General features: G+C 35.9%; 1 protein-coding gene across 1 annotated transcript in view; it reads left to right on the top strand.

Annotated features, from left to right (window-relative positions):
* LOC145999503 (uncharacterized) overlaps nucleotides 1–27,338 on the top strand; it is a 40,378-nt gene that overhangs the window by 751 nt on the left and 12,289 nt on the right. Inside the window, exon 2 of the mRNA XM_083136465.1 lies at nucleotides 5,207–5,736. Coding sequence (XP_082992591.1) covers nucleotides 5,207–5,736 — 530 coding nt within the window. The remainder of the gene's footprint in view (nucleotides 1–5,206; nucleotides 5,737–27,338) is intronic.

Genomic DNA, 27,338 nt, shown 5'->3' with positions numbered 1-27,338 from the left:
AATAACATATAACAACATTCCTGATGGAAACCTTTGTTTAGAAGATCAAAACACTGCATTTTATCTTTTAATAACCAGTCATAGAAGGTATTTCATAGCTTTTGTATATTTTACACAACAAAATCGAATCACACACACACTGGAACCCCAATTTCAAGTTTCTCTCCCCCCCAAACTTTAGTTTACCTTTTTAGCTACTACCCCTTGAGGAATATTTATTCTAAGTTACACTGTAAGTGTATGTAATGCTTGTTATGCATTTTCTTACTTGGAGCAGCATTCAGATACAGCATGGACAAAATGGACCAAAGAATTATTTACCACTGTTATATTAGATTGCTCCATTGGAACATGCTGACTGTCTTCTGTATTATTTCAAGTATTTCTGCCTGTCTATTCAAGTCTCTTCCCATCTGTCTTTTTACAGAAACCATAGAGCATGTTTCATGCCCAAGTGGGTGATCTGAGGTCAGAATTTTTCTACCCTTGTCCATGTGTATAAAGCACCTCTGAGGTTCATCCAGCCTCAAATAAATAGATACCTGTGGGTAAAGAGCAGCTGGAGAATGGTGCTGATCACATTACCTCCATAGTGAACCAAGATTGAGAATGTGTGTAGCTCTATCCCCCACACCCCCTTCCCCTAAATGTGCCTTAATGGCACGGTGCAATATGCATGGGGGACTTTTATTATAGTGCACGCCACAATTGACATTCAAAAGAGGAGGCTACATCTGGTTGTAGCTAATTTTCTTTGCCCTTGTATCCACTAGGGTGTATCAAAACTCACACCCCCTTTGTTTTAGAAAGTCTTAAGGCATGCAGTGTGCAGACGTTTCTGTGGTTTTTTTTTTTTTTTAACAACCTGTGATTTTTGAGGCTCAGTCAATAAATAATGAGGCAGAGGATATTACACCAAATCTATGGTAGTTAGAAATGGGTCGATGGGCCTGAAATCGAGGTGCAGGTGTGACAAAACTGATTCGCACATGTTTTCTAGCTAGATGATGTTACGAGTCTGGCAAGGTATGTGCAAAGGCTGCTAACTGAGCAGCGGCCGTGTCCAGTCATTCCGTGTTTGACTGTGATGCGTAATGGATGCATCCAAAGAGGAGCAGTGGGGTGGCTGTGCGCTTCTTGGCAGCAGACGGTGTAGGGGCTCGTGAAATCCATCGACGAATGGAAATGATATATGGGTATATGGGGTGCACTGTATGTCCCGGACAAGAGTGCAGGAGTGGAACAAAACTTAGGAGTGTACCAACCAGCATTCTTTTTGGTATTTTCTTCTTATTAACTTTAAGACTAACTTCACACTTTTTCTGGGGAATACCCCTATCATCAATATCTAAAAATACTGTTAGAAACTTTTCAAATGTTACATCAGCCAATGTGTGTTCTGTATCCAAGGACTAGAGGTTTACTTAACAGATGTAGCCAGTTTATATTACAGAGCAAGTTCCTGAAGTTTAATATTTTATCATCCGTTATTGGTCTTGAGATCTCTAGTTTAGATTCCTTACAGTTACAATCACATGGTTTTAAGTTATGTATTTTTAGCCAAGGAGAATCATGATCTGAGTATGCAAATACAGTTACATCACATATTATACGAGATGTTTTTATGTTTGTAAATACCGTATTTATGAGTGTATAATGGGCACCCTTGTTTTTGATGGGTAAAAGTTACAAAAAATTATATCTCGTTTATAATGTGCAGTACAATCCAGTTTCAAGAAATGGATTCCTTATTTGTAGGTCGTAGAGCTGTTGCTATGCTGATCAAGAGTGAATAACATCATACCTATTCAATGAGTCACCTGTTGCTATGTGGACCAAGAGGAGAATATCCTCTTGTGTAAAGAGTAAGTCTCCAACACAGACCACCTCCCCCTTCTCCCTCCACTGTGTTTAGCATCCCAAAGCTTTCACTCTTTAACCACCTTATTTATTCTGTAATAGTAGAAAGCGAGATCAAAATTACATTATGGATTTGCAGTGCTCAGGAAGTTATTTTCTATTATTTCTCGCCCAACAAATACTGCTGATATGCATCCCATGTGAGGGAAGGTGCAGGCTGTAATTCTGCCAGACTTGCAATGCTTTTCTTGGTGTCGTAGAACATTGCATCATTTCAAAGTGAAAAATCGTGTGAAATGACCTTCAAAATTTTATACGTGGTTTTGCTCATTCCTTTTTAATTTTTCTAAAATAACATCAAAATATATACTTTTACCATGAATAATGTAACATTTATACAAGGCACATTCAGGACCTTCAAACTAACAGTTAGCAGAACAAGATTTATTCTATTAAGGAATTTACACACTCCATATATATATATATATATATATATATATATATATATATATATATATATATATATATATATATATACATATATTATTTGGCCAATAATACATTTTAATTATTGTTTTATTTTTCCTTATGTTTTCTTTCATCCAAAGCACCATAGAAATCAGAACGTTCCTTCGTTTTGTGATGAACTTATTTCAACCGCATTTCACATTAGTGTCATTATCTTGGATTGAATACTGTTGCCATATTCAGAAACTGCAGGATTTAAGCTTTACAACGATATATAACATGATAATGTTCCATAAACATGAAAAATCAATGCAAGTGTCCCAAAATCATGGAATGACTCTGTACGGTGTCACGTTGGCTGTCAGAATTATTCCGTGAATAATACGCATCACAGTTCTTGGGAGCAAAAATGTTAGAAGGAAGTGTGCATTATACATGAGTAAATACGGTATATTATCCAGGCATGCTGAACCTCTAGTGGGTTTATTATTCATATAGTTAAAGTTAAATTGCCTGAACAGATTTTTACATCATCACACTTTGTTTATCTCCTGTTACATCAAAATGAGAGTTTAGGTCACCACCAATTATGATACTAAAGTGTTTCCATTGAGACTTACTGAAAAAATCTAACATTTCCTCAAGTTTTTCAAGAAAAACAGTAGGAACCCCATTTGGTGATCTATAAAGCACAACTATTACAAGTTTCAAGTCTCTAATAAATAAACCTTTGGCTTCAAAGTTTAATTCACTACAGAGGAATTCAAAATATAACTTATGACTACCATGTACAAATGCATTTTTTACATATATAGACACTCCACCATATTGAATTTTTCCCTACTATAACTATTAAACAGATAGAAGTCATCTAGTGTTTCAAAGGAAATTTCACTTTTATGGCACCAATGCTCACTTAGACAAACAGCATCAAAACTATTTTAATTAGCAAAATCATTAATAAATTTCATGTTCTTTGCCGAATCCCTGTGTATTGAGATAACCTATCTTTAAATCCAATGGAGTGTGAGAGTTAGAACAACATGCTAACTTCCCCATGAGAATTCTCAAAACCAAAATTAACACCTGATTGTTCAGAATATGAGGAAGTGATACATTCGGGTTTACTGATGATATTGTTAGGAATACTTAAGTTAGATTGGTTTGTAGATATAGATATAGGCCAAGTTTCACTAGTATTACACTTGGTCACTATTACAGGATTCCCTGCTCCGTATGATCAGTTACAGCAATATTCATATGTTGTCTAACAATTAGCATATCCTGAATAATCCTGTGTATAATTTTACACAATTCCAATTTTCCATTTGCATTCAAATGTTGGCCATGCCTGGTATGCATTTCTCTAGCAAGTATGGAACTATCCATAGCCGTTACATTTTCAAAATTTTTACATACATTACTGTACATGCTATTAGCTTTCTCTACTTCTTTATTGACAATAGACCAGCTTATGAGATCATGGCGGTGTGGAACATTTACTACAATCACATTTGTGTGAGTCAGCCTCCCCAAAGTCTTTCACAGTGTAGCTACAGCATCAAATGTTTGATCTTTGCTTACGTCATTTTATCCACCAAGTAATATGGCAAAGTCATCACATGATAATTTTGAATATTCTTTGTTCCCTACCACCTGTTCAAAAGTTGCACCTGGTTTCACAACACTTTCAATTTTTAGATTATCAGCACATTTTGAAGAAGTTAGCATTGAAGATAAACCACGCCCATGACTATCAGAGTATATCACGATCCTACCCATTCTTTTATTCTTATTTCTTTGTATCTTAGGTTGCACTTCACCTATTTCAACTTTCCCAGTGAGCCCTGGTTCACCAACCTGATCCCCACATGTATCATCCTCTCCCCAAGACTGCATATCTATTATCACTAATAACATCACCATCACCCATTACATGATTCCTCTTCTGGCTCATAGAGTGTATTCTCTTCCCATGTGAAACAATTTGCCACACATTTTCATCAAGTTCAGCCCTCAGTACCACTTCACCACAAGATAATCCCTTGCCCAACTGCTAGTCACATGCCTCCAGGTTTTTATTTAACTGCGCATTCTCACCCTGCAATGTTTCAATATCAGCACAGATATTATCTCCAGAAGAGTGCCTTCTTCCCCCTTACCACCGCCACTCTGTGCACTCGCCACATGTGTATCGTCCATATTGGACTGTAGACATACGCACCTCGGACAAATCCATTCAGTTCCCTCACTTGGCAACTCGTTGTCACTTATGCCTACACATCTAAAATGGTTCCACAAATCACACAAATCGCATAAGATACCATTTCGAACAGTTCTTCTACATTTAACACACTTAATATCAGTGATCACACGATTTTTTGAAAGCACTACACAGGATCGGACCGACTCAACTGGCACCATCTTGTTTTCTCTCATTCCTTCTCAAAGGAATGTCTGAAAACATTCAAGTGGGAAGTCCTGAGCCCCTTCCCTCCTCTCTATAGTCCAGATCTGTCCCCGTGTGACTTCCATATCTTCGGTGAGCTCAAAACAAGAAAAAAACACTGAGGAGACAACAGTTTCAATTGGACGATGACATCAAGGAGTACGTGTCCAGTTGGTTCCAACAGCAGCCAAAGGAGTTCTACAAGCATGCCATTTTGTGACTGGTGTCACAATGGGATAAATACCTAACAGTGGCAGACAATACTTCTGAGGGACGTTACATAAGTACTGTGAAATATCCTCGGCCTTGTTATTTATTGACTGAGCCTCATAAATAAAAAAAATCTGATTATTTTTTTTTATAAAAAGTAAAAAAGACATTTAAATTAAACATCATTTTTAATCCACACTGCTTGTGATTGTCTTTCAGAAGGCTTCTCCATCCTGGTCTGATGATTGTGAAGTAAATTTGGCTCTTCAAGTGTCTGGCACAAGTTTCTCACCTATGAAAGTGCTCATAATGTCTGAATCAGAAAGTGCCAATCCATTCGTTTGTGAACAAACATCTCTGGAGAATGTGTGGCTTCCGGATGAGTCATGTGTCAAGACTGAAACAAAATCCTTCAAGGAGCCTCTTGATGTTGATATCTCTGTTGACATCAAACCATCTAATGAGTGCATACAGGATGCTTCTGTTGACAGCAAACTATCGAGTGAGTACATGAAAGAAACTTCAGTTTGTAAAGTGGAAAATGTGAGTGGTGATAGTTGGATTCAATTTGAAGGCAGAAATCAGGAAAATGTTCATAAAAGTGAAGGATTTTATCCATGTTATCATGGACAACTTGTTAAAAAAATGCCATCTGAGGACAGTGACAATGGTGAATTAATTTTAAGTGAAGATAAAGACATGAAGAATCCTGATGAGGTGGAAGGCAAAATGGCAGATCCTGCAGATAGGTAGGTGAAGAAAATTTTAGTAGGAGGATTGAAATTGAGCATGGCAGTACTAAGGTTCAAAATTGGACCTTATTGCTTGTAGATTATGATTCATGTAATTCTGTATTGTGCCACCAGTGCTGCAGGGTTACTGGTCATTCAATACAAGATTCTCCAGAAGTGTCCACCCCACCATGTCAGATTGGGATAAAATTTGTTACGTGATATACTTAGACATATATAGCAGGGTGGCTACTCACCGGAAATTCCTATGTGTGAATTCTACTTGAATTTTTCTCCATAGACGTAAACAATTACAATTTTTATTACCGCCCACAACTTCACCTTTTATGCAAATAAAAATACTTTCGTAAAAATTTCTTGCTCACTTCTCTCACAATTCCTGTTTTTCTTAGTCTTCCGAACTGCTGTCCCATGTGCCTCCACCGGGTATCGAACCTGGGACCCTTTGATCACAAGGCGACGATGTTACCACTACACCATCGGGGAGCACCAAAGTTGTTAAAGAGAGAATGCATTGGCGTCCTGTGAAATTAGTTGCGCCCTATTAAATCAATATTGATTTCAGCCTGCAAAAAATTGGATCATTGGAAATTGGTCAAAAGTGGCACAAGAAGCGAAGTGAAATAAAGCAAATCAATAATAGTAATAATGTTATAATAATAACATTATTATTAACACTATTATTATTATTGTTAGTTTATTCTGGAACTTGCCCTGTGAATAAAATTCGTGGTTGCGCCTCTGATAGTAAATAGAAACTCAGCACCTTAAATTAAATATTTTAATTATATTGCATATACCGTTTAATTGTATCAGAATTTTTGGATGTTGGAATCACATAGACCCTTTATATTATTAAGATATTTGTGTGTGGATGTTGAGAGACACTAATATACGTAAAGTTAAAATAGAAAAAAAAATCTGCTTGAATTTTTGGAAAGTTCGCCTTGAAATCCGGGAATTATACTTGAATTCTATCATGGTCCTAGAGTAGTCACCGTGTATAAGAACCCATATATTTATTTTTGCTTCTGGAATATCAACTCTAGTTTGGAATTTATAGTCCTCTAAAATTTCCTGCCATTTGACGCCTTTTTTTTTATGAGATCAAGCCGTGTGTAGAGTGGTGTATCCAGGATTTTTGGAAGGAGGAGGGGGGTTATATATACTTTTTTGATAGTCAGCCCTCATTTTGTCGTCTTTTCCTGGCTTTAATTTTTTCTTAGGAATAGAGGGCCAAAGGGGAGATATGTCCCCTACATTTTCCCATCCCCTTAAGGTTACACAGCATGTAAATATTTTGGGCCCAGGTTCCTTTTGTTTTATTGCGATTTCATCATGCTACGAATGCAATATTTACATGGTTCATTTTCGATTTATGTTTGTTAACACATACTGGGGAGTTTTAGCAATTACTTATGATTTTGTTAAATATATGCTTTCGTGGTTAGGTTAGGCAGATTAGGTTTGGTTTTCTTAGCATTAAAATAAAGTCCCCCAAATGCATTCTACTAAGGTTCTGATTTGCTTCTACATTCATTCCCACTAGTCTACCATACAAACTGTAACTTGTTAATGAAGAATACCTTGTCCATGGGAAGCACACATGCTTGTGTAAGGTAATTTTTAAGTTTTATTTTTCAACATAAATAAAGGGCCTCCCCTATGGTATAGTGGTAACGTTGTCACCTTGTAATCAAGGTGTCCCTTTTTCGATACCCAGTAGAGGCACATAGTGTTTCAGATCCCACTTTAAATTGTAGGTTCAGTCCCGATTAGCTTACTGTGCATAAAGTGGACTTAAAACAACAATTCAATCAATCAATCAACATAAATAACTTTTTTTAGAATCCAAGCAGTGCTTCTTTAAGAAAGTTTCAAATTTCGTGTGACAATGATTTCCAAAATTCTACGATAATTAGTTTTTCTGCTAGGAGAACTTTAAAAATATCATAAAACAGTCGGAACTGTTACCTTTAAAATAGTTAAAAAATTAAGTTTGATGCAGCATGCATATCACCATGCCAAGCAACATAAATGTTATCAATGTTTTAAGCAAAAATGTGCACACTTGAGATGAGATACCAGATTGTGGCATTACGTGTGTAGTAGGGGTGTTCAGAAAAAAAAATATTGTCAGGTGGAATTTCACATAGTGGCTTATTTTGTTGCTTTCACATTAGAGGATATACCTACCAAAATTCAAGAAGATCGGTTTGTGTTTAGAGGTTGCTCAGCAACCTCGAAATACTACTACTAAATTGATTTACAGAAAATGTATTTTATCTATATCTCAACTGCTTTTAGACACTAAGAAATTAATCTAAAATATTGAAGTAAGAGTGTGTAGATGTGTTGTTCATGAAATAAATTAATCATCCATCAGCTATTCATTAATTTCATAAAAGCATATGATTCGGTCAAAAGAGATAAATTATATAATATATTAGTCGAGTTTGGAATACCCAAGAAGCTTGTTAGTATGATAAAAGTATGCACCAGTGAAACAGAAAGTAAAATTCGTGTGCGTATTAATGTGTCTGACAAATTTACAATTCATTATGGGTTAAAACAAGGAGATGCATTATCTCCATTGTTATTTAATTTTGGGTCATTCCACAGAATTTCATCACAAAAAAATAAAAATGGTTGCTCGACCATTTTTGATTTTCTTCATATTTGGTATGTTGAACCCCTTGGAAAAGAGAAGTCAAAAACAGGTTTCAATTTTTTTTTATCTGTTATGGTTTTTAAGTTTCAGGGTGTCGAAAATCGCAAAATTGCGCAATTTCACGAAAAATCAGCTTTTGCAAAATATTTAATATCTTCATAACGAATGAAGATATTTTAAAAATTCCAAGAATATTGGAATCTGCATATCTTGCAGTACTAAAAAAGTTACATGGTTAAGTTTTGTAATAAAAAGCGAACTATGATCAGTGTATCGGAAATATCAGAACAAATTGTGTAAAATCGCTGAGTTTTGGTTTTTTTAATTATGAAAGGGGGACAGATAACATGTTAATTTTATTTTTATGTTGTAGTAGTATGTTAGTTAATTTACCATAAAAATAAGCAAGTTGTTAACTGCTCCCCTTTCTGAGATACAAGAGCTTAAATATCGGAAAATTAGCAAAAACCGGCTTTTTGACCCCCCTGTAACTCAAAAGGGGGAGCAGATAGGATTACCAAATTTTGAAGATGCTTCATATGAGTGAGCATGTTCAAAATCTCAAAATTTGGTGTTGTTATTCAAACTACTTATGGAGATACAGGCATTTTCCTTTATTACATTTCAACGTCAATTCGTCATATGCCTCCTGGTATAAGAAACAGGAAAAATTCTAAAAATAATGTTCACACCTTAGAGGATGGATTTTTAAGAAATAATATCACACATTGACTCACATTAACAGCAGCAATAACAAGATAATGCAGTATAGAGAATGAAGACTGTATGCTTCGTGGTTGTCCTAATTGTCCAGGGACTGAGTTGTTCCACCAGTACCTGCGTGAAGCCATAGATATTGACAATGAACTGCTTGATTCACCTGTTAACTACAAACAGTGGACCACAACTGAACGTTGTGAGCTACTGTCTATGTCGGATAAACAAGATTATGAAACTTAGAATGCATCATTATATTGCTAAGAGGCAGTCACAGTACATAAAAGACAGAAAAAGTAATCTCAAACCACATGAATGCATAGTACAAGGAGACTTCGCTGAGAACTTCACCTTCATCCTTCAGGATGAGATACAATCTTACCATTGGGTAAATGCTCAGGCTACAGTTCATCCATTTGTTCTGTATTTTAAAAAGGAAAATGATGCCGCTATAACAAACGCAAGCTTCTGCAACACCAAAAGAAATGTTTACTTTTTGCAGAGATAATATACCAGGGGTAAAATATTCATATGTTACTAAAGAAAAGGTTGAAGAAACAGCTGAATTCCTAGCTGAAAGATTTCATTCATCTATTACAATAAAGCATACTCGAGGTTTCCACAGTTTTGTCCCTGTTAATAAGACCACTATCAGAGTCCGTCAGACATAATTTTCTGCAAACTTCGAAGATATGAGAATTTCTATTGAGGAAGACTGTGGTTGCAATGTATTATTTGAGTCTGTTAAAATAGGCAGCCATGTGGCATGTATTTATGATGGAAAGTGGTGGCTGGGAGTCGTCAAAGATATATGTGAACATGAACAGGACTTCCATGTACACTTTTTTCATCCTTGTTTTCCAAGTACAAGTTTCAAATTATCCAAGGATGACTATGTGTGGGTAAAATCAAAAAACATTTTGAAGGATTTATCACCATTAGAGGTAGCAGCACCTACATAACATCCAACCAGAGATGAGTGAAGCAATTGAGAGTTGCTTAAATGCAAGACCATAAAATAATAGCCCCCTACTTTGTTAATGAGGAAATATACATTGTTTTTACCATTAGTTATGGCTTATCACAATTTTGTACACAACTCAGCCTACCTACTCATCAATAAAAAAAACACTATTATACATTTTCTTTTTTGTTTAACGAAATGGTTATTTTATTAAATTGAGATAAGTCCCCAAGTTGTAGAGTATGAGCGCTTATTGAACTGGCTGATTAAAAAAAACACCTAAAATATTAATGAAATTTGTATTATATGTTTTCTTTGTGTCAGAGCAGAATAAATAATAAAAATATTTGTACTTTAACAAATTTTTTTTAGTTTTATTTCTCTAGCGATGTAACGAATTGACGTTGAAATGTCATAAAGGAAAATGCCTGTATCTCCATAAGTAGTTTGAATAACAACACCAAATTTTGAGATTTTGAACATGCTCACTCATATGAAGCATCTTCAAAATTTGGTAATCCTACCTGCTCCCCCTTTTGAGTTACAGGGGGGTCAAAAAGCTGCTTTTTGCTAATTTCCCGATATTTAAGCTCTTGTATCTCAGAAAGGGGAGCAGTTAACAACTTGCTTATTTTTATGGTTAATTAACTAACATACTATCACAACATAAAAATAAAATTAACATGTTATCTGTCCCCCTTTCATAATAAAAAAAAAACAAAACTCAGCGATTTTACACAATTTGTTCTGATATTTCCGATACACTGATCATAGGTTGCTTTTTATTACAAAACTTAACCATGTAACTTTTTTAGTACTGCAGGATATGCAGATTCCAATAAACTTGGAATTTTTAAAATATCTTCATTCGTTATGAAGATATTAAATATTTTGCAAAAGCTGATTTTTCGTGAAATTGCGCAATTTTGCGATTTTCGACACCCTGTAACTTAAAAACCACAACAGATAAAAAAAAATTAAAAACTGTTTTTGACTTCTCTTTTCTAACGGGTTCAACATACCAAATATGAAGAAAATCAAAAATGGTCGAGCAACCACCTTGTGATGATATTCTGTGGAATGACCCTTTTGCGTTAGAATATGCTGTTAGGAAGGTAAGAGAAACTAAAGAAGGACTAAAATTAAATGGTGTGACTCAGTTGTTAGCATATGCAGATGATGTAGACTTATTAGGGGATGATATAAATACAATTAAGAATAATGCTAAAATATTTTTCAAAACTGCTAAAGAGATAGGTTTGGAAGTTAACAAAGAGAAAACTAAATATAGGCTTACAGGCCGAAACCAAGTGTTAGGTAATAATCAAAATCTAATTATTGATAACAATTCGTTTGAACCAGTTTCTAAATTCAATTACTTAGGAGTAATACTAACAAATGAAAATGATATTAAAGAGGAAATAAAATGTAGGCTTAATTCAGGAAATACATGTTACTTCTCTCTTCATAAACTTTTGTCTTCTCGTTTAATATCTAAGAAACTAAAAGTTAAAATATACAAAAGAGTAATTTGCCTGTAGTATTATACGGGTGTGAAACTTGGTCCCTTACATTGAAAGAGGAACATGAATTGAGAGTATTTGAAAACAAGGTCCTTAGGAAAATATTTGGACCTAAAAGGGATGAGGAGACTGGTGAGTGGAGAAGGTTACATAATTAGAAGTACATAATTTGTATTCATGTCCAGATATTATTAGAATGATTAAGTCAAGAAGACTGAGGTGGGCAGGCCATGTGGCACGAATGGGAGAGGAAAGAGGAGTTTACAGGATTCTTGTTGGGAAACCTGATGGTAAAAGACCTGTAGGAAGGCCAAGACGAAGATGGAGGGACAACGTTGAGATGGACCTAAAGGAAATTGGTATGGATGGAAAAGAGTATATAGATCTTGCTCAAGATAGGGACAGATGGAAGGTCTGTGTTGCTGCAGCCATGAACCTTCGGGTTTAAGAAGGCTAGAGAGTTAGTTAGTTAGTTAGTAGGATATGGTGATGACAAGCAAAATATAGCAAGTTACGATCGATGTTATTTTCGAGAAGTGAACAAGCACCTTTTCTTAGTCCTGTGTTTGATGCAGTAGTGTCGAAACTCATCCCTACAATGTCATCACACACTTCCCACAATTGAAGCAGCTCATAAGTAGCTTTGCTTGTGCTTCTCCTGTAGTATTTTGGCAATTCCGAGTATTTTTTCCAAGATATGGCCAGTGACAATGACAGCCAGTCTCTCTAAACTAGTTGTTCTGGTAGCAGTTTCATCAGCTGTGCTGTTTTTCATAATTCTTGCATTCCAGTGAACAGTAAGGGTTGGTTTCGCTGCTTGTGTGAAATAGGCTTTATTTTGTCTGTGGTTTTGGCACGATGAGCTGACCTTCTATGTTGCACAGTTGAACGTGAGAGTGGAGCGTCTGCAAGATCCTGACAATCTGCTTTTGCTATAGCTGCAGCTAAAATTGTAAATTTGGTGTCTGACAAATTAATACAATCTAATGTTGAAGAAACTTCTGGGGGACTCAGCATGTTTTGTAAAATTCGGGACTTCTTGGAGGTACTTGGGCCAGGATCATGATTCACCCTGAGATATGTCACGTTTTTTTTTATATAATAAAGTGGTATCTGAATATCATAAGCATCATCATCACTATTTGCATCACCACTATTGTCTTCCTCACTGCTATTGGAAATGCCAACTGCTGCAATGGGTGTCATTTCCTCTTTTCTTCGTTTCTCACATTCCATTCAATTTTCATCTGCTTCTTTCCATAATTTTGCCCTTTCTTCCTGTTTTGCCAAATGCACATCTACACCAGCCATTCACATCTTTTGCTTCTCCACACTGATCCTTCAAGAATTGTCTGTCTTCTTCAATCTTGATCAAAGTCATTGCTTCTTTATGAGCAATGTCAAAAATAAAATTTTTTGACATTCTCTTTGAAAATACTTCCTCCCTGTCTCTCTGTGCTTGTGACTCTCATGATTTGTTTTTCTTGATCAAATTATATTCATCTACAACACCCTTTATCTTCGAGATATGTGTGTGTGTGTGTTAGACAAGGGAAGTACTGCATGAATGACAGAGCACACTGACCAATATCATCCACAGTTTTCGTTTTCGCACTTCAGTGGCCTTTTTTTTTTTTTTAATAATATTAATGTTTTTATCTTCCAGTACATTTTATTGCCATGTTCTTATAGCACTGATTGTCGTAATCACTGAATGTTAGCAGTAACACAATAAAGAAACTACGGTCCAGATTCAAAATTGTAAATTGAGTAACTGTTACAAGCAATGAATGTGTAATTATGTTGATAATGAACACAAACAAAGCATATGGCCACAGTATTGAGATGGCAGTGAAATATTTTACAATGCACCCAGTTGGCAGGGAGGAAAAATATTTCTTTGACCATTTGGGGAATCAAGACTTAGTATTAGTACTTGTAGACAACACTACAGAGCCGAAGTTTTGTCAACATAAAGAAGCATCATGTGCCTAATATTGGCCAGATATTTATATAACCCATGGTGCAACAACCCAATGAGGGCCCAAGTCTACCACCAACTGTTGGCCTCACTCCCACCTGATCCTGCTTACTCACTCGCCCGAGGTGGCAGATCATCCAACCAGTTACAGGGTTTCGTGTGGTCAGCACGACAAACCTCCAGTCTTTGTTGTAGGTTTCCGTGGCTGGGTTATGCTACTCAATTGCAGCTCCCCAATTTCCTCACCATGGTGGGTGGCCACCAGTCCCACACACAGGCCGAAATCTGTTGCTGCGCTTTCCCTAGGAGACTCAAAACCTGTGCAGGTCTCATAGTCTGAGTGCAAAGCATGGCACCTTAGACTGCACAGCCATGGTGAGCGAACATATATTTACAAGGAAAATCATAAATTATAATTTCCCACTGAAATTTCACACCTAGGTGTAAAATTCTATACACCTGGCATTGCTATCAGTACATGCCAGATGATGTAACTTGTTTTGAAATTGCAAACTGGTATTCATTTTAATCTCTATGACTTCCTTTTAAAAAAAGTACACTTTGGCCATTAAATGTGCCAACTAAGTCTTCAATCTAATGATGTACGCTATCATTGAGTCAATAAATTTATACAGTTCCACATACATGTTTTCTTGGAACACACTTGCATGCAAGGATCTCCCCAGTGAGGCACACAGCATTTTGGATTCCACTCCAAACTGTTAGTCTGGGTGCCAAATGCCAAAAAGTGGCATAACCTTGTTTTGAGGTTAGAATAAAATGTTTTGACTGTTTTTGAAAGCTTTTGTTATGTATATTTCAGATCCGATTGATGCCAGTCTGTCAACCTTGAGCAATTTGAGTAATTGAAGATGGCATCCAAATATGGCGGACTATGCAGTTAATGACCTACATCTCAGTAACCAATGTTTGTAAAAAGATTTTTTTATTATTATTATTATTTATCCTCATTAGAAGGACTACAAAAAAGATTTGGTGTAGTTTTTTGCTAATGTCAGTAGTTTTACAGTAATTTAAAAAATAATCCTTAAAATATGTAATTTTTCTAGCACCTTTTGAAGTTTTTGCCTTGTGACTTTTGAACAAATTAAATGACAGAAAATTGTTTTTTTTAATAAAAGTGGTAGCCCAATTCATAACCTTTACAACAATATAAGACTTCATGCATTTGATTAAAAAATCACTATAAAATGTGTCCCAAAATGGAGGATAGTGCCAAAAAAGGGCATCTTTATCACAAGCCGGCAGCTAAGTCTCGAATCATTGACTTTTTGATAAAAGCAAGAGACTTGGTAGGATTAATTGTTAATTCTATCATTAAAGATATTTTCAGTCGAGTAGCCAATCGATATCTGCACTTTGACGGCTGCCATCTTCAAAATTAAATGTCATATTATCAGATATATTTTTGGTTTGTCATATCTCAGGAATGGTGTCCCCTACCAAAGTCCGGTTTTCTCAGAAATGTTCCAAATAATGTAAACTTTCATAATAAATCAATAAATCATTTTTTTTAAAAATAAGAAGTAGAAGTTTGCAGAGAAACTATTTTATTTAGATTTATTTTTTCAAGTGCAAGCCATAAGCTCTACGCACTGCATAACATTTGGATATTTTTCTACAATGCATACATACATATATATATTTTCTGCAACTAGTTTATCTTATATGCTGTCTCTTATTTTCTCCCCTATGTACACCTTCTTTCCCCTCCCCTAACAGCTCATTCATTCCACTCATTCTTCCTCCAGTCTTTCTTCCTTCTTCCTCACCTCACTTCTCTTTTCCTTCACTGTCACCAAAAACACTCCCACTTTCTCCAACTTTTCCACACTTGCTGCACTCTGTTCCACAACTAATTTCAGTGCTTCTTCTTTTCCCGATTAGCGAACCAAACGATGGTATTTTCTATTTTGTAAGATTACCAAGTGTTGGTAATAGGGGTTCAGTTCATCTAAAGACTTCTAACAAAGTGTTTGTTAGAAGTCTTTAGATGAACTGAACCCCTATTTTTTTTAGATTTATAAAATTACCTTAAATAACATTTTAAGAGAAATAAATTTACAAACAAGTCAACATAATTTCTGAAAAAGAAAAGAGTCATTGAAATTTATACAATATGAAATTGTTGCATTATTTGAAAGAAAAAACACATCTTTATTGTAATTTATGATAAAAAACTAGTGAAAATTGTCTAGATTTAACAATTAATCCTACCAAGTCTCTTGCTTTTATCAAGAAGTCAATGATTTGAGACTTAGCTGCCGGCCTGTTATAATGAAGCACTTTTTTGGCACTATCCTCCATTTTGGGACATATTTTATGTAAAGGTTATTAATTGGGCTAACACATTTATTCAAAACAATTTCCAGTCTTTTAATTTATTCAAAAGTTACAAGGCAAAAAGTTCAAAAGGTGCGAGAAAAATTACATATTTTAAGTTTTAGTTTTTTAATTATGGTAATTTAGCAAAAAACTACACAGAATCTTTTTCGTAGTGCATCTAATGACGATCAAAACTAAAAAAAAATATTTTCTGTTTATGTCCATTGGTTACTGAGATATTGGACGCCATCTTGAATTACTCAAATCGCTCAAGGTTTACAGTGTGGCATCCATCGGATCTCAAATGTACTTAACATAAGCATTCAAAATCAGTCAAAATATTTTATTCATATCTCAAGTCAAACTTTTCCATTTGGCACCCGGACTGTGTAGGTCCAGTCTCAATTAGCCCAAATATGCATAAAGTGGATTTAAAACAAGGAACTCAAACAAACTCTTGCATACAAGTTTAAGGACAAGTAGTACAGAAAATGCTCTAAGAATGCACACGTGCTTTTCCAATGAACCTTTTGAGAAGTGGGCATTCCAGGCAGGTACTTTTTAAATATGATGGTGACATGTTCAAAAGTGTTATTTTGTCATGATTACCTGCAAATTTCAAACTATTTGCATTCACAGGGCCGATGCGAGAGCCTGACTTCTGTAACACAAATCCTTCAGAAAAATCATTTTTACAATGTATTTCATTATTCGAGCATGTCATAAAATCAATAGTATATTAATGAAATAGAAACAGATCTAGAAGTATTATTAATAGTTTTGGAAATATGGTCTGCTAAATGCAGTCATGTGTTACTGGTCCAGTAGTGTAGCAAGGGTTGCATTCAATCCACTTGGGATTCCCAGTTTTGGTGCAAAATACAGGATTTGTGGTGTTTTATTTAAATGCAGTGTTCAAATTGAAGAAAATGCAGAGAGGGGAAATACTTCAGAACTACTGATCAGTAGGAGGAAGGACTAAGGGAGCATGGTGGGGCACTTGCCCCCTCCTCCCAGCCAGTTTTTGATCTAAATTATGACCTCTTAATGCTAAGCCTTGTTTACACGGAAAAATTAAACTCCTTTTGTTTCCCCCTCCCCCCCTCAGTTTTGGCACCCAATCCCTGCTACTGATTTTAATGTGTAAATGATGTGTTGCAGTATGGTCTCCTTCCTGTAGCCTCATTTCAGAAAATTTTGTCACAGGAAGGTAGAGTTGAAAATTACCTGGAAAATAGGCTTTTTTTGGAGGTGGGGGAATCTGTTTTTCCTGTGGCTTTTTGTTGGCTTTCTTTCTACCTCTTTTGCAAAATTTGTCATTACATACCTCAAAACTCACAACTAAAGCTGGAAGTGAAATACTGTAGTTTGAAGAAAAAAAATCATACATTCAAAAAAATCTGGATTTTTTGCAACTGACTTTAGAGTTGTTCACAGCCAGTAGTGTAGCAAGGGGTGGGCAAAGTGGGCAACCGCCTTGGCCCTCGTGCCTGAAGGGGCCTCGCATCCCATGGAGCTTATACAAAAAATTTAATAAATAGAAGTGAAAAAAAAAGATGGAAAAGGAAATAAAACTGAATGCAATAATATTAAAACATTTTGTTTTTATCTGGCATAAATTGTAGTTAAACGTTATAATTTGAATGAGTACATCAATACAGGAGTAACTAGTGATGTCGATTAAGGGGGAACCCCTTTTTGCTACTTTCGCTCCTGCACTATGCTAAACCTAATGAATCTAGGGAAGGTAAACTGTTATTGCCCCCAAGCTTTGGAACCCAATTGCCGCCACTGGGCATAACATACAGGCAGGAAGTCCCAAAGTGTAAGGAAGCCAGAAATAAGTAAAAATTATTGCCGTATTTCTCATGCGAAACATTTACTAAAAATTCACGATAGCTTGCTTGGACATTTATACCCATTCATTATTTTCTTGACTAAGAAACTGTGTGTCTTGTCTTTTCATCTTTCTCTTGACCTTGCATTCCCAATTATAATATGATAACAATAAAGCACTACCAACTGCCACGAAGTAAGCGTGAGGCATTTAAATGCTTGCATTGTTTTCAACTCAAGGAGGATTTGAATAATATTAGTTTCTTCCTTCCTTCCTACAGCTTCAGATTTCAGCTTGCGGAAAACAGAGAAAGACATTTTTAAAGTGAGTAAAATTATTATATATAATTTTCGTCAGTAATTTTTTATTATTATTTAAATATGAAAATTTCCTGACATATCCCTGAAGATTTTGTATCAATTCACATTGAGATGTCAAATTTAAAGAACGGATGTGGGCCTCACATACTAATCTCACCCAGGGCCTCACGATATGTTCCTACACCATGTTCACAGCGATAAATAACAATGCTCATAGTGTTCCATCCTTTGTTCGATTTCGTTGTTTGGTAAGAGCCACATACATTTACTGAAACCTCTTCCACAATCAGTTGTTGATATTGGAATGGTCTGTAGTTTACAAAATGTTCACTCAGCAAAGCACCTATTGAGCTTGTCTTTGTTTTAGCATTCATTGACAACTAACCAGTCTCTTTCTATTTTAACCCTACCACACATCAAAGTGATTTCTTTGTCACCGTAAAATATATATTTTGTTTCATTCTCTGGCTGCTTCTCATGGTTCAAAACAGTAGTTCCTTCGAATATTTCATGATCTTCAAATCTGGAATTAATGTTTATCAGCAAGTCCCTAAAGGAAATGATGATCTGAAAATATGATATTTTTTTTCAACGTATTCAGATGTTTCGGTTAGCGGTACACTCATAAATGCTTTGTTTTGAGAAAACTAAAATTCTGCATCTTTACACTTTCTCCAAGGTACTCTTTCATTGAAGTTAGTGATTTCATTTCCACAACCAGTTTCTACTGTGCAGTAAATACACTTGCACCCTGTAGAAGGAAGCAATGAAAACTGTTTGAGGAAATCTATTCTTTCTTTTCAACTGATAGCTGCACTGAGCTCAGGACTCTACTGCCGACACAAATTGATAAGATGCCACCCAACAAATGTTCAACATTTTGTTAATTTCCATTATTGTTGTTGCCACTGCTTGACAACTCTCGAAGAGATCCCTCTGATTTTGCTGTTTTGACTGAATATACAAAAATAAAGTACACCCATAAAAGATTTTAAGTGCAATGGCTGTATCTTTTCTTCACAACAGCAAGCTTGAATTTATGACTCAAGCAGTGAATAACTGTCATGACATCCAAACTAATAATAGAATACACATCCAGAGGAGGGAATTTTCTTTCTCTGGTTGGGAATAAAAATATAAATATAGAGCCGGGGATGGAAAAAGTAGAAGGGGGAATTTCCCTGGAGAAATTCAATTCAAACACTGTGTATGGCCAATACTTGAGTACATTTGATCTGTGTCTGTTGACAAAATTTCCACCGACCACAATGCGAGGAATACGAATACAGCAGTCCTTTTTAGGTTATACCCATCACAGACTCTTCACTTGACAAAATGATCAGTCAAGCTATTGATGATTGCGAAAGTGTTTGTTTATGGACAACATTCAACAACTCTTAATTAAATAAACTTCCTCGAAGATATCAAACTCTGGAACAAGTGGTCATGCTGGTGAACTATCAGAATTTCTAATGCTTCACATCCCTTGTAGAAGTATGCACACATTATGCACTAACTTTGGTTCGTTTGATGTGGTCATGCAGGTCAGGTTAGAAATTGATCTGATAGTTTCTAATACTTTGAATGCCTGATAGGAGTGTGTGCAAATTCCAGGGTAGCATGCTCAAAGTAGCAAAATTGTGCACTCAATTTTGGCACTGGTTTAGGTCCATTTTGAGCTAATGGTCAAGCAAGTGTGAAGTTGGCCCAACCATTTTGAATTACAAATTCCTGCCAAACCATGTATATAGAAAATGTGGAATAGTATGCATATATTATGCACTAATTTGATTATAAACTTATGGTAGTAAATCCCTTTTGCCCTCCACCCATGCCCACTATGGTGTGCAGCCAAAGTTCCCACATGAGGAAGTGACCGGTAACTAAAGTGCTATCAAGGATTACCTATTACAGGATGGGACACTGAACATATTCTCTATTGACTTGTGCGAACACTTTTCTAAGGCCTTATAAACCACAGACTATACATATCCAGTACAAGCAGAACCATGTGGGGGGTGAAGACATACTCGAAAAGTGAGGAACTATCAATTAATACACATATCGATGTTTGAGCTCAATACTTAGAAAGCAAATCGACTTTTTTCATTGGAATTTAATAAATTAAAAAAAGGATTAATTAAAATTGTTGCATCTTGTCTTGTGCAAAGGAAATACCTGGCAAATTTATAATTTGTTATATATTTACTAAATATATATGATATTGGGTCATTTTATGGTTTTCATAAAATTCAAGACAAGAAACATTTCAATTGTAACACTAAAAATCTTATTTAATACTTCATTATTGTAATTGAGTCTAGATTTGTTATTTACATTAGAGTTTATTAAATCAATCCACGTGATATGCAATGAGATTAACAATAATAGGACCAAATTATCTTCCCCCTTGCACTAAAATAACAAACTGCCCGTAATGCAGTAAATTTACAAGAGAAGAAATATTGTACTGTGGAGCTACAATGAAAGTTCATCATATGCAAATGCAGAGGAAGATCATACCCATATAATATTAAACAGAATTTTTAACTTTGACCATACACATGTTTTTATTTGATTCATTAAAAGTTTGTCTTGTACATTATCTTCTGTCTATCTGACATTAAAAATAATTTACTGTTCCAAAATTGTTATCCTTAAATATCATTTGTAGGATACAAGAAAGATTTATTTTCCAACTAAACTTAAATTTCAATCTACACAAATTTAAATTATACACACACACAAAATGTACATTTTCTATCTTTGCTGAGAGCGATGAAACCCAACTTGTATGTTTTGAGACTTCTTAGAGGATGGTAATTAATCAATATAGATGGTAAAATAGTATCTTACACGATGCACACAAAAGCATACAATTTACTGCAAGGTGAAAAAATGATTGTGGATATTTGCATCCCTCCACGGCCAGTTCTATTTAGGCCAGAATTCTTAAATTTGGCAATGCTGTCTCGCCAGCTTAAAAATCAAGCTACAAGGTATGGCCGCGAATAGCAAAATTGCGGTTGACTTTTAAAGAAACATGGGGATCTGTGTAAAATGTTTTTCCCTTTCCAAACCTGGACAGAAGATTGACATTACAATGTAAGTGGAAAACATACATTAACAATAGAAATGGAAAATTATTGTTAAATAACTGGAAATATACAGAAAATGCATGGCACACTTTACATATCGTATGCAGCATGGAACTTTCCAATAATGTGTACAGTTGTTTGAACCTATTTTATTTGCTAGAAAGTCGGAATGACTTTAGAAACTAAATATTTAGGTGATGGAAGGTCTAATACACTGGTTTTACAGTTTTAAAAGTAAGACGTAAGAGTAGTTCTGGGTGCGATAAACCAGCATGGGAGAGTATTACAGAGTGTAAAATGTATCTTGAACATAATATTTCCGTACAGCGTCTCCATATTTTATGACATAATATAATGATAAAACGTGATTATGTCATTATTATTATTAGTATTAGACTTAGCTACAGTTTGGTTGACATAAACTGATTTCAAATATTATTATAAATTTTAATGTTTGAAGGAAAAAATAACCAATTACCTTTACTTTCTTTTATTACAGAAGAAAACTAAGAAATAACTTCACAACAAAAATTAAAGGTTCACACTGGTGGTTCTTGGTTTACATGAGTAAACCCAATACAAGAGGTCACACCAGTACTTTAGATTATCTTGGTAAAAGAAATATAAGAAAAATTACTCTCACATATATTTATAAACAAGAACAAATTTAACCTTTTTACTCACGATTACATGGCCGGCCTTTAGAAAGAATTAGCACTTTTCAAACTTTAGTGGGATTTTTTCATCAGAAGATCAAGCTTGTCGGGGTTAAAACACGAGAGCTCTTGTCACTGGGGACCACTTCACTAAAATCCTCGTTGTTCCGTCCTCTTTTTCTGACAATCCTCGGTGTCTTGTTGCTGGAGAAAATCCTTCTCTGCAATCTCGGCTTCACTGAATGAAAATCTGCTAAACTGCTACAGACAAAGTTCATTCCCGGACGATCTCTTTTCCGGAGAGCCTTAATACCGATTTAACATTTCTTGTACCTCTGCATACAACGGCAGACTAGCGTGGTCTTCCGACTGAAGAGACTACTTTACCATTTCGCCAGAAGAAAATGTCACCGGAGGTATGCAAAACTCAACAGACAGAGCACTAAATTGCGCGACCACCTTCCAGTAAAAATCTCCGCGCCAACTGCTTCAACTACTCCGCGCGCAAATCCATGAGCGCTTACTTCCCTTTGTGTACCGGACTCAGTCTATTATCTCAAAAAGGGGTGTTTCGATTTCTTTTGCTTCTTTCTTCCCGGAACGTTCTGTTAACAATCTGTTACAATAATTTGCCAATATTTGTAATTACAATGTACATATGAGCATATATTTGTTTTGTGTGCATACTAGGGTGATGACATTTTTACAACCTCATTTCCCTGTATCATAATTTGATGAGCTTTCATTAAAGATAAGATAAAATCTTACTTTCAAGGTGATTAGATAAAAAAACCTCACGCACAAAATGATTTAAAAAAAAAATTATGAGTTTTTTTGCCCATTTTTTGAAGTCACTGTAAGCAGATATAAAATTGAACACAAGCTTTAGAGCCACATATATACAGCATTATGTAGGATCATCAAACACACAAGGAAGTCAATTATTCACGATAATGTCATTGGACAGGATGAATCTCGGTGGGAGGTTGTCCTTGTTGCGGTAGGAGTCGTGCAAATCTTGCATAACTTTGATCGCATGCTCACAGCACTGGTTGCTTCGGGCAATGTTGATTGGAGATTCATCTGTTTTCCATCGGGTTTTCAAGCATTTGAGACCTGTTGGGTAGTCATTCAGAACTGCAGATAGTTCTTCAAAATCTTCAGCGCAGAACAATTGACTGCTGATCCAATGGTCAGCCCATGAGCAGGAAATGAATGAACAAATTTTACGTACCCTGTTCCGGGTTTCAGGCATCAGAATAAACGCAAGAAGGGCTAGAATGGCACGAGAGTTTCACCGTGCATTGCTGATGTTTGGGATCTGTTGAAACTTCACAAAGGGGATCTCATTCCTGTCAGTGAAGTGACGGAAGACACGAGTGAGGTGGTAGAGAAACTTCATGTCGTCTCTCCAGCCGCCTGTTTCCTTAATCTCAGTTTTGCCGTTGCTGAAGGCTGCTGTCAATTTATCATAATTGCTCATCGAGCCATGGAGCTCATCGTCCATGACAACGTGAGGAACACGATCCAGCACATGGTGCTGGCAACTGATGAACTTGGGTTTGGGGTGACCTTCTCTTCGAACATTTGCTGGAGCCGAACAACAATGCCTGTCTTCTTGCCGGTATTCATGCTTCTGGTGTCGGCAACAATCGTCAGAACTGATCCCCACAGGTTGAACTCCTCTAACAAATCCTGGAGTCCTTCTGTGATTGTTTGAGCTTTCCCATCTTTCAATTTGAGTACAGACAACTTAATTTATTTTGCTTCATTCTTGAGAACCACAGCCTGATATTCAAAGCCATCAATGTGTTTGCCGTCAAAGTGTATGCTCCACTTCTCCAGATGAAGCGTGCTCACCAAGTGCTTCTTCATCTGAGCATCTCTTGTGTAGATAGACTTGTGGGTTGCTGACATATGGGTTGGGATTTCAATGCCCTCACCAGAAAGCTGGCGGCACACCTTTGCTGCTCCGTGGAACAACAGCTTTGAGCTTGTAACAAGGTGTCTTGCAATGCCTGTTGGGTTATGCTTCCTTGTGCTTGTTGATGCTTCATTCTCATCCTCCCAAGGACTGTCTTTGCTGTTGTCAGATGAGTCCGTGTAACTGCCAGAACAATTAGGTGGCGCAGAGCTGGTAAGTGTTGGCACAGTCGCTTCCATTGCCTTCTTTCGCTTGAATGGGTGGATGGTCTTTGCACTAGCACGTTTGCAACTGAAATAGCCAACCTGGCCCTTGCTCTCAATTTGCAGTTTGTAGAGGTTCTCATCCTCTTTGCACATCCATTCGCCTTTCACCTTGGTCACATCAAACAGTTCATTCAATGAATCAAAGTTTTGTTTCTTTCTGCATTGCTCATACTGTAGTCTTTCAGAAGGTTTGCTAGTTTTGCACAAATGGCTTGATCAGATACATGCGGGAAGTTCAATGTTTGCTCCATAGGGCTTTAACCACAGCAATTAGACCAATCCTCTCTCTCTCCGTTTTTTGGCAGTGGATTCTAGAAATTTGAAGCATCCAATGATGTGGCTTTTCAGGGGCATGCGACTCACTCAAGGGTGCTTCATAAATTGCCACGTTGCCTCTTCTTGATGGCACTTGAAACTGGACTAAGTTCTTTGTCCAGGTTTCCTTGTTCTTCTCCATGTTAGAAGAGCTCTTCTTGAACGACATGTTGTCTTCTACTCAGCAACTGAAATAGAAAAGGCCTTAATGTAAATATTAAATTCTTAACAAATTAAAGAAACTGTTATTGAGTTTCCATATATTTTATTTAAAAACAAGCAAAAAAGAATTATAGAAAATAAAAAAAAGACAGACACTAATAATATATTAGATGCTCAATTATAATTAGTGAGAGAGTTCAATGTAGCTCACCAAATAATACAAGGATTTCTTTATAATATACTCTGGATATTGCACAATAGTTATAATAAGGCAATAATAATATTGACACCAAATTAATCTAATTAAAACTCAACTATCCGCTTTCAACACCTCGCTTATATAGCAGTTTATACCACACTGCGAAACAGCTGAAGAAAATTTTAGTACTGTACAGAAGCTTCCCGAGTAATTACGTCACCTTGACGTCTCAGTCCGGCCGGATGGTGCACAGCGTTCTATGATTTTCTGGAATATTCGATACAATTCTCTGGTGCATCAATTATTACATAACTCCGTTTGCTGAATTATATTATATATAAATATTGTTAATACAAATTTATGAAATGATAAAATGGCATACATAAAATTTAAAAATGGTTTGTGCGTGACCTTTTTCAATATTTCAATGGAATATACCTCATTTTAGTCATTAATAGGCAAAAGTTCATCCATTTGTGCTACAGGAAATAATTTTTGAGAAAAAAATGAAAAAGTCATCACCCTAATGCATACATATGTACAGGCTAAAATAATGCCTTCCACGAAATTAATTAGCTTAAAATAAATATTTTCAAACAAGTGGCATTTTTGATGTTGGTGGCTAAATACTCTCAGAGAGAAAGTGGATAATTTTGCATGGTTTAGGAATTAGTTTTACATTTCCATTGTTTTTGTCTTGTGGAGATATGTTGCAGTGAAGGAATGAGTGTTGTGTTATACTGTTTTCGATAGGTTAGGCTTGTTAAATTTTATGCTCTTAGAGGTTATATGAATTGTTGTTTTATGGGTGTTCTAGTTTCGGCCTTGTACTTAATATAAGTAACATTAAAGCTTAGCGTGTGGTGCCTCATGCACACAACTTTTCTCAGAGTGGAATTTGCTTTTTGCATAAACATGTTTTAAATTATTCTCTATGTCACGGTTATAGCTTTTTGACGTAGCTGATTTATTTTGCACATAATTAAAAATCATAATGACATAATGATTGGATATTTATTATATTTGATGATTCACCACATATGAAATGTACGGAATGCTCCGTGAAATGCTGGAATGCATCTCAAAAACTTTAATGCATTTTTTTAACAACTTAATAACATACTGCTTTACTTATGCAAAATAACGAATAAACTAGCGAATACAATTTGAGCGAATGAAGTGATTACGGAGAAAATTTTACTTTTTTTACGCTTGGACGTTCATTCTCTAATTTTTCTTGAGAGTAACATTGGCTGGCTGATGTCATGGTTTACAGGGTTGCCAAATTGAAGGCTCCGGCCTCCCTTGGATTATAGATGATCGTGATCCCTCCCTGCATTACAAAAATAATATGTCAAATGATGTCTAAACATTTTTTTTTTTTCAACATTTGCCTCAGGTTGATATTATTTTTATGAGTGACCTGCATGGATTGTGCATCAAAACTCAACCCCCCTTCCTCCTCTCCCCCTCAATGCTGGCTTTCTTTGTTTAATCTCAGTAAATTTTGCCAAGCCCGACTGAGTTATAATTACTGAGAAGCATTTGGTATCATCCTTTCATCATAAACAAACCAGGAAGACAGCACTTAGTGAGATTTTACACTGTAACAGTCCATGCACGCTAGAAGAGCTCTCTTGAATATAAAAGCAAACCTAATTTCTTACTGTCATGCTCATTTTTAGTCTACTCTTTGAGGTGTTGTAATGTTGATCTTTTGTCTCTCGTTTGTTGTGTGTGACTGGAATGGGGCCAGTAGGATTTCAGTGGCCACAGTGCAGGTATATGTAGGGTAGTGGGTGGAGTAAGTAAGTCATCAAGCAATCGGTGACACTGATCTACCTACCAAACAATTATATAGTAATGTTGTATAATATCTTTACACACACATATATACTTGTACGTATTTGAACATGATTATTAACTGTAATTATGTACTGACATGTTCCATACCATGTGTAGAAAACAACCACTGTACAATGGTCAACAGAATTAAATAAATCATACATCATATGAATGTGTAGCAGCAGCCAATCATGGCCATTTGTAGCAGATCGTAAATATTGTTTGTAGTAAATTATTATGGGATTCTACAGGGTACACACAATATCTTTATGACTGAAAAAAGCAAATTGTTATGTTCTAAGTGGGCAATATAAATTTATAATGGAACTGAACACGCGGTTCTGAGCGATGAAGTTTCCGGAAGGACCACCCACAGGTTGGAATGCAGGCGGACACACAGTCATATAAAGACAACTGGCAAAATCAGAACTACACTTGGCAACGTCACCTTCAGTTTTACTTCGCAACTGAGCTTGTGGACACCCATTGGATCACACTCCCCCAAAAATGATTGGGGGACAGAAAGGGCCAGAAATAGCCTTCAAGGTCAGCCACCGGTTGGAGTTGTTTTCAGTATAGTAATCACAAAAGTCGCTAAGTAGGAAGCTAATGATGCACTTTTGCATGTTGCTTCAGTCTCTAACGAGAACCAAGACCCAGAAACAATCTATAGGGGCAATTGAAAATGTATGCCACTGCTGTACCCTCAAAAACAAATTCTCTAATGCAACTTGTCAATTTTCAATCACGCAGAAATCATCCATTCACCAGTCAT

The sequence above is a fragment of the Lepisma saccharinum genome, chromosome 15, assembly GCF_977018435.1.
Source record: "Lepisma saccharinum chromosome 15, izLepSacc3.1, whole genome shotgun sequence".
Taxonomy (NCBI): Eukaryota; Metazoa; Arthropoda; class Insecta; order Zygentoma; family Lepismatidae; genus Lepisma; species Lepisma saccharinum.
Note: the sequence above shows the minus strand (reverse complement) of the source record. Positions and strands in the feature narration are given on the sequence as shown.